The 13,732-nt window shown below is 39.4% G+C and overlaps 2 protein-coding genes across 4 annotated transcripts; one reads left to right on the top strand and one right to left on the bottom strand.

Annotated features, from left to right (window-relative positions):
* On the top strand, nt 1–8,316 carry LOC135679211 (DNA-binding protein BIN4-like). The gene is made up of 10 exons (XM_065192706.1): nt 1–157; nt 1,465–1,678; nt 1,855–1,925; nt 2,253–2,303; nt 2,672–2,789; nt 3,588–3,634; nt 3,753–3,779; nt 6,507–6,582; nt 7,169–7,287; nt 8,001–8,316. The coding sequence occupies exons 1-10, from the start codon at nt 110–112 to the stop codon at nt 8,097–8,099; spliced, it is 870 nt and encodes a 289-aa protein (XP_065048778.1). The 5' UTR covers nt 1–109; the 3' UTR covers nt 8,100–8,316.
* A 1,341-nt stretch (nt 8,317–9,657) lies between these two features.
* LOC135679210 (protein CHLOROPLAST IMPORT APPARATUS 2-like) lies at nt 9,658–12,265 on the bottom strand. 3 transcript variants are annotated; one of them, XM_065192704.1, is made up of 4 exons: nt 11,676–12,265; nt 10,402–11,588; nt 10,015–10,185; nt 9,658–9,911 (listed from the first exon to the last, which is right to left on the bottom strand). In XM_065192704.1, the coding sequence occupies exons 2-4, from the start codon at nt 11,416–11,418 to the stop codon at nt 9,852–9,854; spliced, it is 1,248 nt and encodes a 415-aa protein (XP_065048776.1). In that variant the 5' UTR covers nt 11,419–11,588; nt 11,676–12,265; the 3' UTR covers nt 9,658–9,851. The 3 variants fall into 3 exon arrangements, with proteins under 3 accessions (XP_065048776.1, XP_065048775.1, XP_065048777.1); XM_065192703.1 differs by having other exon boundaries at nt 10,402–12,265; XM_065192705.1 differs by having other exon boundaries at nt 10,021–10,185; nt 10,402–12,265.
* Nucleotides 12,266–13,732: the final 1,467 nt, after the last annotated feature.

Below are 13,732 nucleotides of genomic sequence, written 5' to 3'. Positions count from 1 at the left end.
TCGCAATCGAATTCGGACTCGAGCCACTACGACCAAAAGGGCTACACAAAGAGAGCCGCGAAGCGAGAGGGAAGAGCGGCAAAACCCTTTTCCTCCTCGCCGGACAGCCATGAGCGAATCCCGCGAGGGATCCCCCGATTGGTTGCGGGAGTTCCAGGTGCGTTTTACTGCGATCTCTTTCTCCTTTCTCTGTGATCTGCTCGCATCTGCTGTTGTTTTGTTCGTGGTTCGCTTTTTATGTCGATGAAAGCTAGCAAATGTGAGATGGGAACTAAAGATCCGATTTGTATGCTTGGTTCTAGTGACGATTTCTTAGTTTTGAATGATTTTTACGAGCGTCACTGCAATATCTTTAATCTATGATCTCATTTTTGGTCATTGGTGAAGTGGATTGCACCTCGAACTTGATACTGTTTTAGTTTTGGGGTATTCTTGTCCTAGTATGTCTCCTCAGTTAGCGGATCATTGCTCGTTGAGTCGGGAGCTTTTGCCTGCCTATAACCTGTTTGGTTGAATGCTTATGTAGCTTTGCCTAATTTTTTGTTTCTTTCTGATGGTTTGGTGCTTGATGTTAAGTTCATCAGAATTTGAACCAATGGATCATAGTTTTAGTTTAATCTAATCAGTTGCTGCATTAGATCACCTTAATAATAAGAAAGCTAAGAAGCTTTTTGTTTTAATGAAGTGGTACCCTTGTTTCGGTGCTGCTTTCTTTTGGCCAGTGTTCTCTTTGACTTGATTTATGTATTGTGTTGTGCGGAAGTTTGTTTCGGCTATCATCTGTTTGCGATACCTCTAAGATTTTTTCTTTATGTCATTGGAATTCATCATTAGCTTTTGGCTCCACCCCCTCCCCCACCCCCTCTTTTTTTGATCCTATAACATTGAAAAATTTAAGTCTCCGAAATTCCATGTTAAAATATTTTGGTGTAGCATTCACATAAAATTTGTATCTGCAGAGAATTGAACTTGATTTTTTTGGCTTGTTATATAAGCATATGGTAAATGATCTTTACATTAGCTAGCTTTATCTTTTTTTTGAAGGCAAGCTTTGGTGTCATAGAAAGGTTGCTTCTTTTGCCATCTCAGTGACAACATTACAAGTTGCAAAAGCAATCTCCCCTATATGAAGGGTCGCACTATGTAATCTTCCCCAAACCCCACATTGGTGAAACTATTGTGCACTAGGCCACTGTTTTTAATATTTTTCTTAATTTTCTGATGAGTCATATATTGATGGCTTGATGATACTAGTGATTTAGTAATGCCAATTTGCACCTTGTATCTGATCTCAGAGACTGGCGAGGTCAGTTGGATTTATTTTGATTTTAAAGAAAAGATTCTGAGCTGAAATGACAGTTTGAGAGGCTTAATTTTCACTGAATACTTGTTCCTATGTATTAAAGTTTGCATCCTATCTTAAGTCCATGAATGTTTGTTTGATGTGTTGAACACTTTGAGCAGCCACCAAGCAGGACCATTGTGACACTATCGTCTGGATCTGATTCATCATCAGAAAAAAGCCCAACCAAATCTACTTGTTTAGATTTAGAGGAACCAGGCAGACATCAGAGACAGCAGGATACCTTCCAAATTGATAGTGGTGAAGACAGTGTTTTTATTGAGACTAAGAAACCAACAAATTTAGAAACTGAAAATGATCAAATTCTAAGCCAAGGTAAAATTAAAAATTTTCTTTTTGCTGCTAAAAATTGAAACATTTTTATTTCCTTTTCACATAATTTCAACAATATCCACTCTGTACATCATAAAGCACAAATCCTATTATTTTTTGTCTCAATTACTGCTGTTTGCTGACCTTTGATTTTGCTTCATATGGTAAAAAAAACATAGATGCCTTGGATGTGAATGAGGAGGGTACAGCTGAGCAAGATATAATACGAAGGAAGCCTGCAGGACCTCCTGTAAGATGCCAATTCTTGTTTTTCTTTTTTACCTGAATTGATTTCAGGTGGAGTAAAGTTCTCGCTTTACTTCATTCTGGTACCCATACTTTCATCATGCCATTTTTTTTGCTGTTTTACTGAAGCATATTAATAACATTGCTTACATGACTGATTATGAATTTGAGTCCTCCATAAAGTTAATAAGTTTTTACCGTTCTAGAAATCAAACAATATGGGATTTATCATACAATTTATCATGTATTCCTGCTTCTTCCTGTTTGTTAATGCTTTTCTAGTTTTCCTCTTGCAACAATATGAAGATTCTAATTGCCTTGTGTATTTCAGGTTTCCTCTAGGTTACCTTTGATGTTACCAGACAAAGTCCAACGATCCAAGGTATATTTTATTCATTTTTGCATATAGGATGTTTAATATCTAAGGTTTTTGTTACTACATGACATGTTAGCTCCTAAATAGGATGCTCTAATTTATGAATGATAGTTGATCCTTCAGGATCACAAATCACCATTTTGGTTTAAGTAAGATATCTGTCTTATGCGACAAACTATTCATGGAGTAGTTATTTAACTCAATCTTTAATCAAATTACATTGTAAACTTAGTTATTTTATATCTGTTAAGATCTATGGGTTTCACACAGTGACATAACAGGTTGCTTACGTTCATGTCAACAAATTGATTTTGATAAGGCTTATTGCATTTGATCTATTTCATGTTTTATAAATTACATGTTTTTGCACTCAGGCACTCGTTGAATGTGATGGAGACTCCATAGATCTAAGTGGAGATGTGGGTTCTGTTGGACGTATAGTAATTTCAAATGGTCCTACTGGGAACCATGAAATGATGTTAGACCTAAAAGGTAGTATGTATAATACTTAAATGATGCCTTATTGATATTTTTGAAACAATGCTAACTTACACATGATTGCTTTTTTTATATATCATGCTCCCTTTTAAGTGTTTTTCATAGAAGTTTATAAAAAGTAAAACTTGACATTTGCCTCCAGATTATCTGAGTGATTGCATGCTCTAGGTTGTCTAACCTCTGAACCCATTAAACATTTCCAACAGATTATCAATTTGCAGTGCAAAGTGCTCCATGCAAATATGACAATATGCTAATCTACATAAGCTAGCTTTAGTCTGGTTGACATCTGCTAATTGTTTATTGTGCCTGCTAGGCATGACTAAAAGATAACTAGATTTGGAGTTTGCAAGATGGAACAACCAATTTGTCTTATTTTCTTTTGCTCCAAATGTCACAGATCTTTTAATTGTTTGTAAAAGAAAGCAGTGTAAATTCTACAATATAACCTTAAAGATGTTGCTGGTCCTTTTTCCAAATTCCGCATTTAAAGCATATTGAAGTTCCTGTTGATGTAATAATTTCCTTAGTAGTACCTTGTTTTCGACCTGATCCAATTGAATCATAGATTCAATGTCAAGCATTAAGTTTATTTATATTTGTGTTTTTATTCTTTAAACTTTCTATTTTTAGCTTTTTACAAATTCTTATTATAGCCATAGAGTATTTGCAGCTAATTGTACATCAGATATTTTTGCCTATGTGTTTTGTTGTCTTAAATCCGTCTGCTGATAGCATATAGAAATATTATTTGATGGACAACTAACAGTTCTCATGTTTTACATGTCACAGGGACCATATACAAAACAACAATAGTTCCTTCAAGAACATTTTGTGTTGTATGTCCCTCATCCCATCCTGAGCCCGGGACATCTTATTATTGTAGTTAAACATTTGAACACACTTCTTTGAAAGTTGATTTGTGATTTTCTAACTCCCTGTCATATTTGTTTTCAGGTTAGCATAGGACAATCAGAAGCAAAGGTTTGTCATTAGAGTAAAATATTATTGATGCAATCTATGACTTGGTAAAGTAAAAAAATTGAAGATCCCTTGGTTAAAATTTAAATAAAATTTATCCAATGATTTAAATGTGTTCTCTTATCATATTAAGGCACACCTTCAGTTATAAATTGATATGACTCCCATGGATGACCATTTTCATTTGTTTGTCGTTATTGTATAACTAGCTATGTGTTATTCTTTTGTCAAAACTGCTAACCATGCATCTTAGAATTTATTGTCATTATTTTTGAGGCAATGTTATCCTGTCAATCTTTTAATGTCTCTGATGACTTCTATTCTCTAAAGCTAGAAACTTGATAAATCATTTTTATGTTGGTTGTGCCATTGATATTGATAACAAAAACATGCACTTACATCATAATATTTGTACATCATAATATTTGTCTAAGAAGCACAAACATGTGCTTTTGGTGGATGTGTCCATGTCAGACACGTGTTGGACACGGATACGTCGTCGGCATGGCCGTACATGTGTCCAGCACATGTCCAGTCGTGTATTTTTTATTTATTTTCAATTCTATTTGTGGGACATGACAGTGCTCCTGCACACATCGTCGCGTGGCCCTCACATGAGGGTCATTTGCTTTGGATTCTGTGTGGAGATGGATTGTCGGCATCGCAAGGAAAGAAATCTGAAGATCATTGCAAGGAAACATATATCAATTATACTTGGACATTGTTAAATATTATTTTATGTACTCAACCTATTTGATTAACACACTTCACAATGCTCGATTTATGTGTAAATACTATAAAACTCATGTTAATCAAATATTATATATATATATATATATATATATATATATATATATATATATATATATATATATATATATATATATATATATATATATATATATATATATATATATATATATATATATATGTATATGTATACAGTGATTGCAAAAGGCGCTCGGGCGCTCGCCTAGGCGCTCGGGCGAGGCGAGGCGAGGCGAGGCCCGAGCGCCTCGCTAATGTCCCAGGCGGCGCGCTTCAAACAGGCGCCGCTTGGGCGCTCGCCCGAGCCCAGGTGCTGGGCACTTCGGGCGAGCGCCTGGGTAAACCAAGGCGATCGAACCAGAATTTTAGGTCTGGTTTGGTCCTGGTTCGGTTGTTAGTTGGTTCAATCGAACCAACTAAACCGATATAACCCCAACCCTAACCCTAACCCTAACCCAACACTAACCTGTCGCTGCTGCCGCTCTCGATCCCGATCTCGATCCCGATCGCGATCTCGTCGCTCGCTGCCGCTGTCGTTGCTCGCGCCTCCCGCGAGCCTTCCCGCTGTTCGCGCCTCCCGCGAGCCCTCTCGCTGCTCGTGCCTCCTACGAGCCCTCCCGCAAGCCCTTCCGCTGCTCGCGCCTCCCGCGAGCCCTCTCGCTGCTCGTGTCTCTTGCGAGCCTTCCCGCTACTCGCGCCTCCCTCGAGCCCTCCCGCTGCTCACGCCTCCCGCGAGCCCTCCCGCTGCTCGCGCCTCCCGCGAGCCCTCTCGCCTCCTGCGAGCCCTCCCGCGAGCCTTCCCGCTGCTCGCGCCTCCCTCGAGGCCTCCCGCTGCTCGCGCCTTCCGCTCCCTTTCCCTTTCCCGTTGCCGCTGCCGCCGCTGCTGCTACTGCTGCCGCCGCCGCTCGCCGCTGCTTCCTCGTTTCTCCATCAGGCTTAGTATACTCTTAATATTAAGTTTATTTGAATTTTGAAATGATTAATTTTCTGTTAATAGATTAATAATATATTATTTTGATTTTAATGTTGTTAATTTTTATTTATTTGAAATTATTGTTATAATTATATTATATATTTTTATAATTTAGATAATTTTAAATAATTATATTATATATTTTTATAATTATATTATATATTTTTATAATTTAGCGCTTTGCTTCGCTCGGGCGAGCGCCTAGCGTCTCGGGCGTTTGTGGACCTTGGCGCCTTTTGGCGCATAGCGCTTTTTAAATCACTGTATGTATATATATATAGATATATATATTAAAAAACACATATGTCCTTGCCTTGTTCGTGTCCTAATTTAAAAAAAAAAAAGACATGTTGCTGTCTGTATCTGGTGTTCTGTGTCTGTGCTTCTTAGATTTGTGTAGTTCAGAGCTTTTTGATTTATCAGATACTTCTGTGTAACTAGAAGTCCACAACCTGATCTTTATAACACTTTTGCCACCTCAAGTAGCAATATTAATAGTTCAGCTTTCTAACTTCTAACCCGTTGTTTAAACATTATATTTTTTTCTTAACTTAATAACATAATTGGTGGTGACCTAAAAGGATTTATTAACATCTGTCATCCAACTGTTCTCTTGTTTTTAGTAATGTGAATTACTTATGGCAATAGATGAGTTGTTGAATGTCAGTTGAGGCTCATCTACTGTAAGAAATGTAGTAACTAAATAATTTTACTGATTTCTTCATTTTTGATAAAATTATTCAATTTAATCCCATGTATCTAAAAATTTGCTGCCTTAATATTCTACTCTTTGAATCTTGTTGATTTATTGGTCAAAAATATATGTTATTATGTAGATGGGCCAACTGTGCCCCTTGAGATGCATCTATTTACATGGGCTATAACGCAAATAATCCAACAAGATGCTAGCGTTTGTGTATCTTTATTTTATTTTCTTTGCATTGCATATATGACCATGTTTTTTCTCTATTTGAAACTTGGCTTCACAGATAGAGGCAATTATGAATGATTTCATACAATTGGAGCCCAAGTCAAATGTGTTTGAATCTGAAACAATGGTTGAAGGTAAAGGATTTTAATATGTGATTTATATACCATAGATGAAGGCATATGCATACATGTTATGGTTTTTTCTTTGGAATAAATAGATGATTACTGACTAAAATGACATGGCTAAGTGGTGGATTAGAATTCTGTCCTTAACTTATTATTAGAAATTGAACAGAAGGAAAGGGTTTTGGTCCAGTGACTTTGGGGTTTCTGGATTTTGCATGAGTCTTTCTCTCTAATAATCTTTAGCTATTTTTAAGGCTGTACTCCAATAACTTGTAAGTAGCTGCTTGCTCCTTCCTTTCTGCTGGTTCATGTGAAATGCCTACTTTGATTGGTTGATTTCCAGACTTCACTGAACTTTTAATCTATTAAACTTCAGTAGTTTTTGCCATTCAGCTAAGCCTCCTATTCATTTTGTAGCTCTTCATCTAGGGTCTTCTTAGATCTTCATGATACATTACCAGACTATCTCACTGTTTTTTCTGCCATTATACTAATTTTGACTGCATTGCTAGCCTGCTATGACTACAGTTATTAATTTTATTCCTCATTTCCTGTCATATTGCACTTATAATGTGTAGATTTATTCTTTTGGCAGGAACTCTGGATGGTTTTTCATTTGATTCAGAAGAAGATATAGACAGGGTAGCAAAGACTTCTGCCCATATATATGATCAGAAGGATGAAAATGGAGATAATACAGAAACAAAGACCAAGGTAAAATAAAATGAATTCATTGAAACCTGCAAAATCTAAGTTTCTCACACATTTTCAATCATTGAAGAATTACAACATAAAGATTTTGCAACATAGCCTATTATTTCAAGATTATATTTAGTGAATATATAGAAGTTTTTTTATAGATTGTTACTTGTGCGGCTACATGTGCTTAGCTCTTTGATTATGTTTAGTACCTTAGTGTAGTCACTTGTATAGGTATTTGTTTATTTAATATGTTGCTTATATTCTGTTCTGAAGGAGTGATCTATTAGGTGTTGTCTCATTTTATATTGGATTCTTGAAATGACACATGATCTTCCTTCTAATTTACACCAGTGAACCATAAATCCCAAATGCTTAGTGTCTGCTATATGACGTCTTTCCTGAGATTAGTTCTATTGAGTACTATATCACTAGTCAAACTAAGTGCCATCAAATCCCCTTGTACTATTTCTGATAAAGTTCTTTTTAGGTCATCCTCTACATCTTCTTACACCATTTATTTGAATTATAATCAAGTTGGATCACCATCAGTTGGGCCAAATCCTTGGTGATATCAGTCCCCATTGGGACTTCAATTTCTATTGTGAATGATATTGCTCCATGAACTACCTGCATTGAATGCATGCCCTTCCTTTGCATCTGTTACATCTTTGATATCAGTCCCCATTGGGAGAATGCTTTGCTTCAATTCTAGCATCTATTTGCAGGAAACAATGCATAAGAAGGCAAAAACTAGCGCCAGATCTGCAAAGAAAGGAACTAGAAAACCCCAAGTTTCAAAGAGAACAAAGAAGTCGAAGAAATAGTCGATGTGCTTCTTGTGCTCTATGCCCATTGTTAGAACGCATTAGCTGTACTAATTCAAGTGATGGGGAAAAAGATTTAGTTGAATCTGACAATGTATTTTTATATTCTTTACATTGTGTATGTATTTACACTTACAAATGAAGCTGCAGACAGCAGGGCCAGAAACTCTCTCTTTATTGTTCTCCAGAACTTATGTTATATTCATTTGTCCGGAAAGTATTCTGGTTCTGATTCTTGTACATGGCTTCACATCAGTAGCTATGAGAAATCTTTCAGGAAGAATGCTCAAAATCTCAACTTCCCTCAGGCTGTCAAAATTATTAATATTATAGTTTTTACAAAGGGTAAATGATGAATGTTATATCTGAGTTGGAAGTTTTTAAGATGATTTATCGATCTCTCTATCAGACAAAATTAATTAAGAATCTTTGGATATTATAAAATTTTTATGTTAACATTTCAAGGGGAAAAAAAAAAGGTAATTACACAAGTAAATTTTACTTAAACATGTGTGTTGAAGCCGAATCAAATACATGGATTTTAGGATTTATGTCACCGAATTAGATGGTGTAATCACATGTAAGTGCTTTTTTATTTTAATTGGTAGATGATAAATCTGATGGTTGATGGATGGGTGGGTGGGTGGGTTGGTGGTGGCGTCCTGTCTTTTTTCTACAGATGATGGGTTTTGTCGGTGATGCGTTAACCATGACTAACTCACGTTTCATGAGATGCGCAAGTCTCCGAGTAATAATAATCAACATGGACAGATCTCCGCACTCTTTCATCTTTATTCCTCCCTCTGTTCAACGTCAAATTTCATTTCACATGTTGAATTTACCATTGCCTATATTTTCTCATTCCCCCTTTTTTTCTTTTTGGCTATTCTTTTCCCTACATGAATTCCTGAACATAAAATCAGAACACTATCGACATTACATCGTTGTTAGTCAACGTAAAACTATGTTAAATCGATCTTAATAGTTATATATGTAAAAGAAAACAAGAAGAGAGAGAGAGAGAGAGAGATTAAAGTAGTGTAGGGAGGTAATTATTCTGCCATGCCATGACATGAACCCAAGGGATGACTTTTGTCTTTCACTTTTTCTTTGTTTTTAATGTTTAAAGAGCATCTAGTTGTGTCCGAACGAGAAGAAAAAGACACGATTATTTGCGTTGGATGGTAGTGATCGTGAGAAATGCTGCCTGATTCTGTTCTCTCCTTGCAGTAAAATAATGTAAATCGATTTCTTTTCCCTCGAGCTGAAAAAAGCAAGTCTCTGAAAACTGCAGGCTACCAACATGGAGCAGCCCCATGATTGTTGGATTGTTTTGCCTTGTAAGATTTATGTTCTTTAAGTATAAAGATAATTCCAGAATTGTCCTTTTCTTCCTAATTTTAGATGGACAAACAAATCTACAAAAAAGAAAGAAAAAAATGTTACTTGGATATAAACTAGGATGAGTCTGTTGATGCCTCATCTGCTAAAAGCCAACTTGTATTATGGATGGGCCAATCAACTGTTAAAACAAAGATTTAGAATCCCACCCTTATGCTGGAAAAAAAAAGTCTTTTTCAACTTTGCCTCATTGAGAAGATTTCAAATGATACAGTGGAAAAAGAAACAAAAATATAATATCAAGGGGAGACAAAATCTCATCACATTCATGTCCCTAAAAGCATTTGAGAGCTTAAAGATCAAACAAAACTTTGCCAAATGCTTCATCACCCATGACCTCATGCTGTGGTTTCACTGGCTCTCTTCCTCTATTGCTTGCTGGAGGAGGGATGGACTCCTCACAAACCTGCCCTGCAAATAGCAACAATCGAAGCAGAAGCCAAAGCTTCTATCACAACTATGTCATTTGAACCAACACCAGCTCACTGGAACAAACTCAGGTTGAGAAGCTTACACTTGCCTTCATCCTCGGCCGTCGGTCGGCGTTTGCCTTCCTCACCTGGTACCTGATCTTCTTCGAGAACAGCCGGCTGCGCCGCTTCTCTCTGTACCGGAGAACGCTAGCTTCCCTCACCGTGCCGGCGCCAGTGGCATCCGGAAAAAGATCGATGTCTGCCAACTTGGCCTGCAAAACCCACGTCTTTGTGTCAACGAGGATGCAGTCACTCGCATTCAAGAAGAATTCAGAGGAATGCTTCCGTGTTCATTTGGAAGTACTGAAATGCAAGCGTTGACTGATGAAACAGTAAGAATTGTGATGCTTGTGCTACTGTACTGGTTGCCTGTAGCATCATGCAATCTGCATTGGATTTGTGCTTTTGGGAAGAGAGTAGATGCTTACGAGAGCGTCGGCAGATGAACTTGGCGAGTCAGGCCCGTCGGAGAACATGGAGCCACGGCCTGACCATGCCTTGAGGACCTCCTCATGGTTCAGCTTGAGCCCCAAACCAGCCTCCTTTGATGGCGTGGATGTTGCGTTTGTGGTGTTCTTCATGCCACCCGTTTCCTCTTTGGCCGCCTTCTTCTTCTTCTTCTTCTCCGGTGCTGGTGCTGGTGCTGCCGTCGCCGACTTGAGGTTTGGAACGAGGTCTTGCACCGGCACCGCCGGTGACCTCCACCAGTCACCTTCATCCCTGTTCCTCAACGCACGTTGCAAGTTCCTCCCGAACCTGAGCCCGAGCCCGAGCTCGAACCGGCCGCACGTTCTGTATCCGATGAGGCTTTGAAACATGGGATTGACGGAGGCATTGCAGGTGTTCAGTCCCTCATTGTTGTTGTCCTCGCTGGGAACGTTCATGGTGAGATTCCCCATGATGCTATCGATGCTTTCCTCGACCTCCCCGTCGAGAATGGACTCCGCATCGAAGTTATCGTCGAAGGGGTCTGGGGAATTAGGCTCGAAGGAGACACTGCTCACCGGGCTTGTGCACTCCTTCTCGATCGGCATCTTGTACTTGAGCTCAAGCCGGGTGGCGGCCGGCATCTCCGGCTGCGGATTGTGGATTAGGAATGCGGCATCGCTGAGGACCGGGAAGGGCGGAAGAAGGTCGGAAGTTTCCGGGAACGAGTCGAAAGGTTTTGTGTCCTTGGATAGCTTCTTTAGGCTCTTGGAAGAGAAGATGTTGGGGTAGATGGCGGAGAGGAGCGCGGCGGCCTCGTTGTAGGTCTGGTTCGGCCGCTTCCGAGGAGTCCTCGCCTTCTTGATGGAGATTGCGCGCGGCGAGTTGCTGGATTCGGAGAGGGTGGAAGAAGGCGACGAAGAATGCAAGGAGCGCCCCGAGGACGAAGACGACGGCTTCACGATGTCCAGGTCGAAGCCGTAAGTCCGGCCGCCGCCGCCGCTGAGGCACGACGACATGGTACCGTGAAGAAGACGTACTTGTACGGCCTACAGGCCTTAAAATTCTTCACTTCTGACGGGTATGAGATCGAAACCGATCAATTTTGTCCTAAAAATCGAATCTTTATGGAATTCTCCTACACAATTCCACTCCTTAGAACATGCAACCTGGGTCTTAATCTCAACATCTGAAAAGATTCGCCACAAATGGTGAAGAAAATGAAATGAAGAACAGAAACAAGGTTTGGAATTGTGCCAAAAACCCTAAACCCTACCTCGGAAGGGGATTATATGGGTTAAGAACCACAAGAAGAGAGGGAAGCTAACGAGTCTGGATTGGATTCTGTGCAAAACTCATGCTCGATTAGCTGCAGCAAAATCCTATCTTTCGGAAGAAGGCAGAAACAACCACCGGGATTTGGGGACTGAACTGGTGGTACAACCAGATGGAGCAGGCCAAAATCCAACGTTTTGATTCCCGATGATTCCAAAGCTCGTTGCTTTACTCTACCGCTCGTCTCAGAACGCAGAAATTTTCACCTGGGAAGAAGGTAAATGGAACCAAAACCAATCGAGAACCGGGAGAAAAAGCTTCCAAATTCGAAGCACCACCACGTCCCAGAAAACTACTATTTCAGCGAACAAAACAGGGGAATGTCCTGAGAGCTAAATCGAGATGGCAAAGACTAGAGCAGCAATTCAACGGATCCGCGGAAGCACTACAATAGGAAGGAAAGAAGAGGGGTTTTGGAAAGGGCAAAGACGTTGGCAATCACGAGAGTCGCGAAAAGTTCGTTGAGAAGCTGCAGGATTAACAGCAGAGTACAGAGCAGAGGTGGGAGCTTGCGGAGGAATTCGAGAGGAGTGAGCAGGCGTGGGAGGTGCTTTAGAAAGAGAGCAAGACGGGAAGCGACAACTCTCTGTCGTCAGCCGGGCTGCCCTGTTCTGCTGGACCACCGCAGGCGTCTCCATCGCTCTCTCATTGCCATTGGTGATTTGGTACCCTTGTGGAATTACTCCATTGCTGTGTTTGACTCTTATGCCCCATGACTGCTTTGATACCACTGCAATAGCTTCATAAACAATTTCCCACAAGAATGCATTTGTCTTACACTGCAACAGTAAAAGATTGATGCAGAATATAATACATCAGGCCTTCTTTTCGTTTGATCTCCTTCCTAAATGTTGTCACTGTATCAGACTTGCACATTAGACAAGCAGAAATCAGGATCTGAGTCTTAGGCTTACAAAGAACACCTAAGATATTGTTGTCCAGCTACTTGGACTACAGGGCTTATTTCAGTTACTTGGTGATTTCAGAGCAACAAGTCTGGCATGGAGAGAACTTGTAGTATTGGCATCCATTAATACCATTTCCATATTCACATTTGTTCTGAAACACTTGTCAAAATGATGCATTTAGGATATCATCCAATTCAGTATCTATCATCATACAAAATAAAGCATTTAAGAATGCCAATAAATTCAGCTTTTTTCTGAGTAAAGTCTGTAATTTTTGCCATGCAGTGCCTTTTACAACATGCAGCAATGTATTATTTAATGTTAATTGTCTTTGTTTTAAGAAAAGGATTAGGAGTGAGTGATACCCACCAAATTTATCCCAATACTAGGCTTTATGTGACAATCATATAGGCTCAAGATCATATATTAACTCAAAATACTGCTTTTTGAAGGGATGATATGTTTGGTTATTTTTCTTACTTTTTATCGGAGACCATTGTTAATCCAATTCTAATATGAATGTCTCCTTTGCCTCAAGAACTTGTTATTACCTTTCTACTCATCATCCAGAATTCCCACTCATAATCCAACCTGATTTTGACCCATTAGCTGAGCTAATATTAATAAATGAATGATATCAACAAAGACAGAATAAACAGATCACAACTTATGTCTTTTTGGTGGAGAAAAAGGAAAAAAAAACTTTGACATCAATCTGTAAGAAGAAAAAAAAAGAAGATGTTTCAAGATATATATAGTGGCTGAACAAGTGATGTTATGACATGATGTCCAATGAATGCAACCACACAGGTTTGATGTGAGAATGCTAAGAAATTATTCCTTTAAGCATTTGATTCCTGCAGCAGTTCCTGAGGCCAGGAAGGGGCACATCCGTCATCTCCCTCACCCGAGGATCACATATGGGGTTGCTTTGCTTATCTCCTGACATGGCTCTCTCTCATTGGTCTCGCTAGATTTTGAGGCCTACGTGGCCTGAACTCGATTGGCCACCAGGCTTTCACGTGAACCAAGGTGCGGCTGTGGCCCTGTCTCCCTTGGAGGTCTGGTAAGGAGATGTCGATGATAAGAA

This window comes from Musa acuminata, chromosome BXJ1-7 (genome assembly GCF_036884655.1).
Source record: "Musa acuminata AAA Group cultivar baxijiao chromosome BXJ1-7, Cavendish_Baxijiao_AAA, whole genome shotgun sequence".
In the NCBI taxonomy this organism is placed as follows: Eukaryota; Viridiplantae; Streptophyta; class Magnoliopsida; order Zingiberales; family Musaceae; genus Musa; species Musa acuminata.
The sequence above is the reverse complement of the archived record's forward strand: the minus strand, read 5'-3'. Positions and strand labels throughout refer to the sequence as shown.

Coding starts and splice junctions, on each gene's coding strand:
- LOC135679211 (XM_065192706.1), top strand. CDS start 110: ATGAGCGAATCCCGCGAGGGATCCCCCGATTGGTTGCGGGAGTTCCAG. Junction 1,926..2,252: donor GGAAGCCTGCAGGACCTCCT/GTAAGATGCCAA, acceptor TGTGTATTTCAG/GTTTCCTCTAGGTTACCTTT. Junction 2,790..3,587: donor AATGATGTTAGACCTAAAAG/GTAGTATGTATA, acceptor TACATGTCACAG/GGACCATATACAAAACAACA.
- LOC135679210 (XM_065192703.1), bottom strand. CDS start 11,418: ATGTCGTCGTGCCTCAGCGGCGGCGGCGGCCGGACTTACGGCTTCGAC. Junction 10,186..10,401: donor GTTCATCTGCCGACGCTCTC/GTAAGCATCTAC, acceptor TGGGTTTTGCAG/GCCAAGTTGGCAGACATCGA. Junction 9,912..10,014: donor GGCCGAGGATGAAGGCAAGT/GTAAGCTTCTCA, acceptor TGCTATTTGCAG/GGCAGGTTTGTGAGGAGTCC.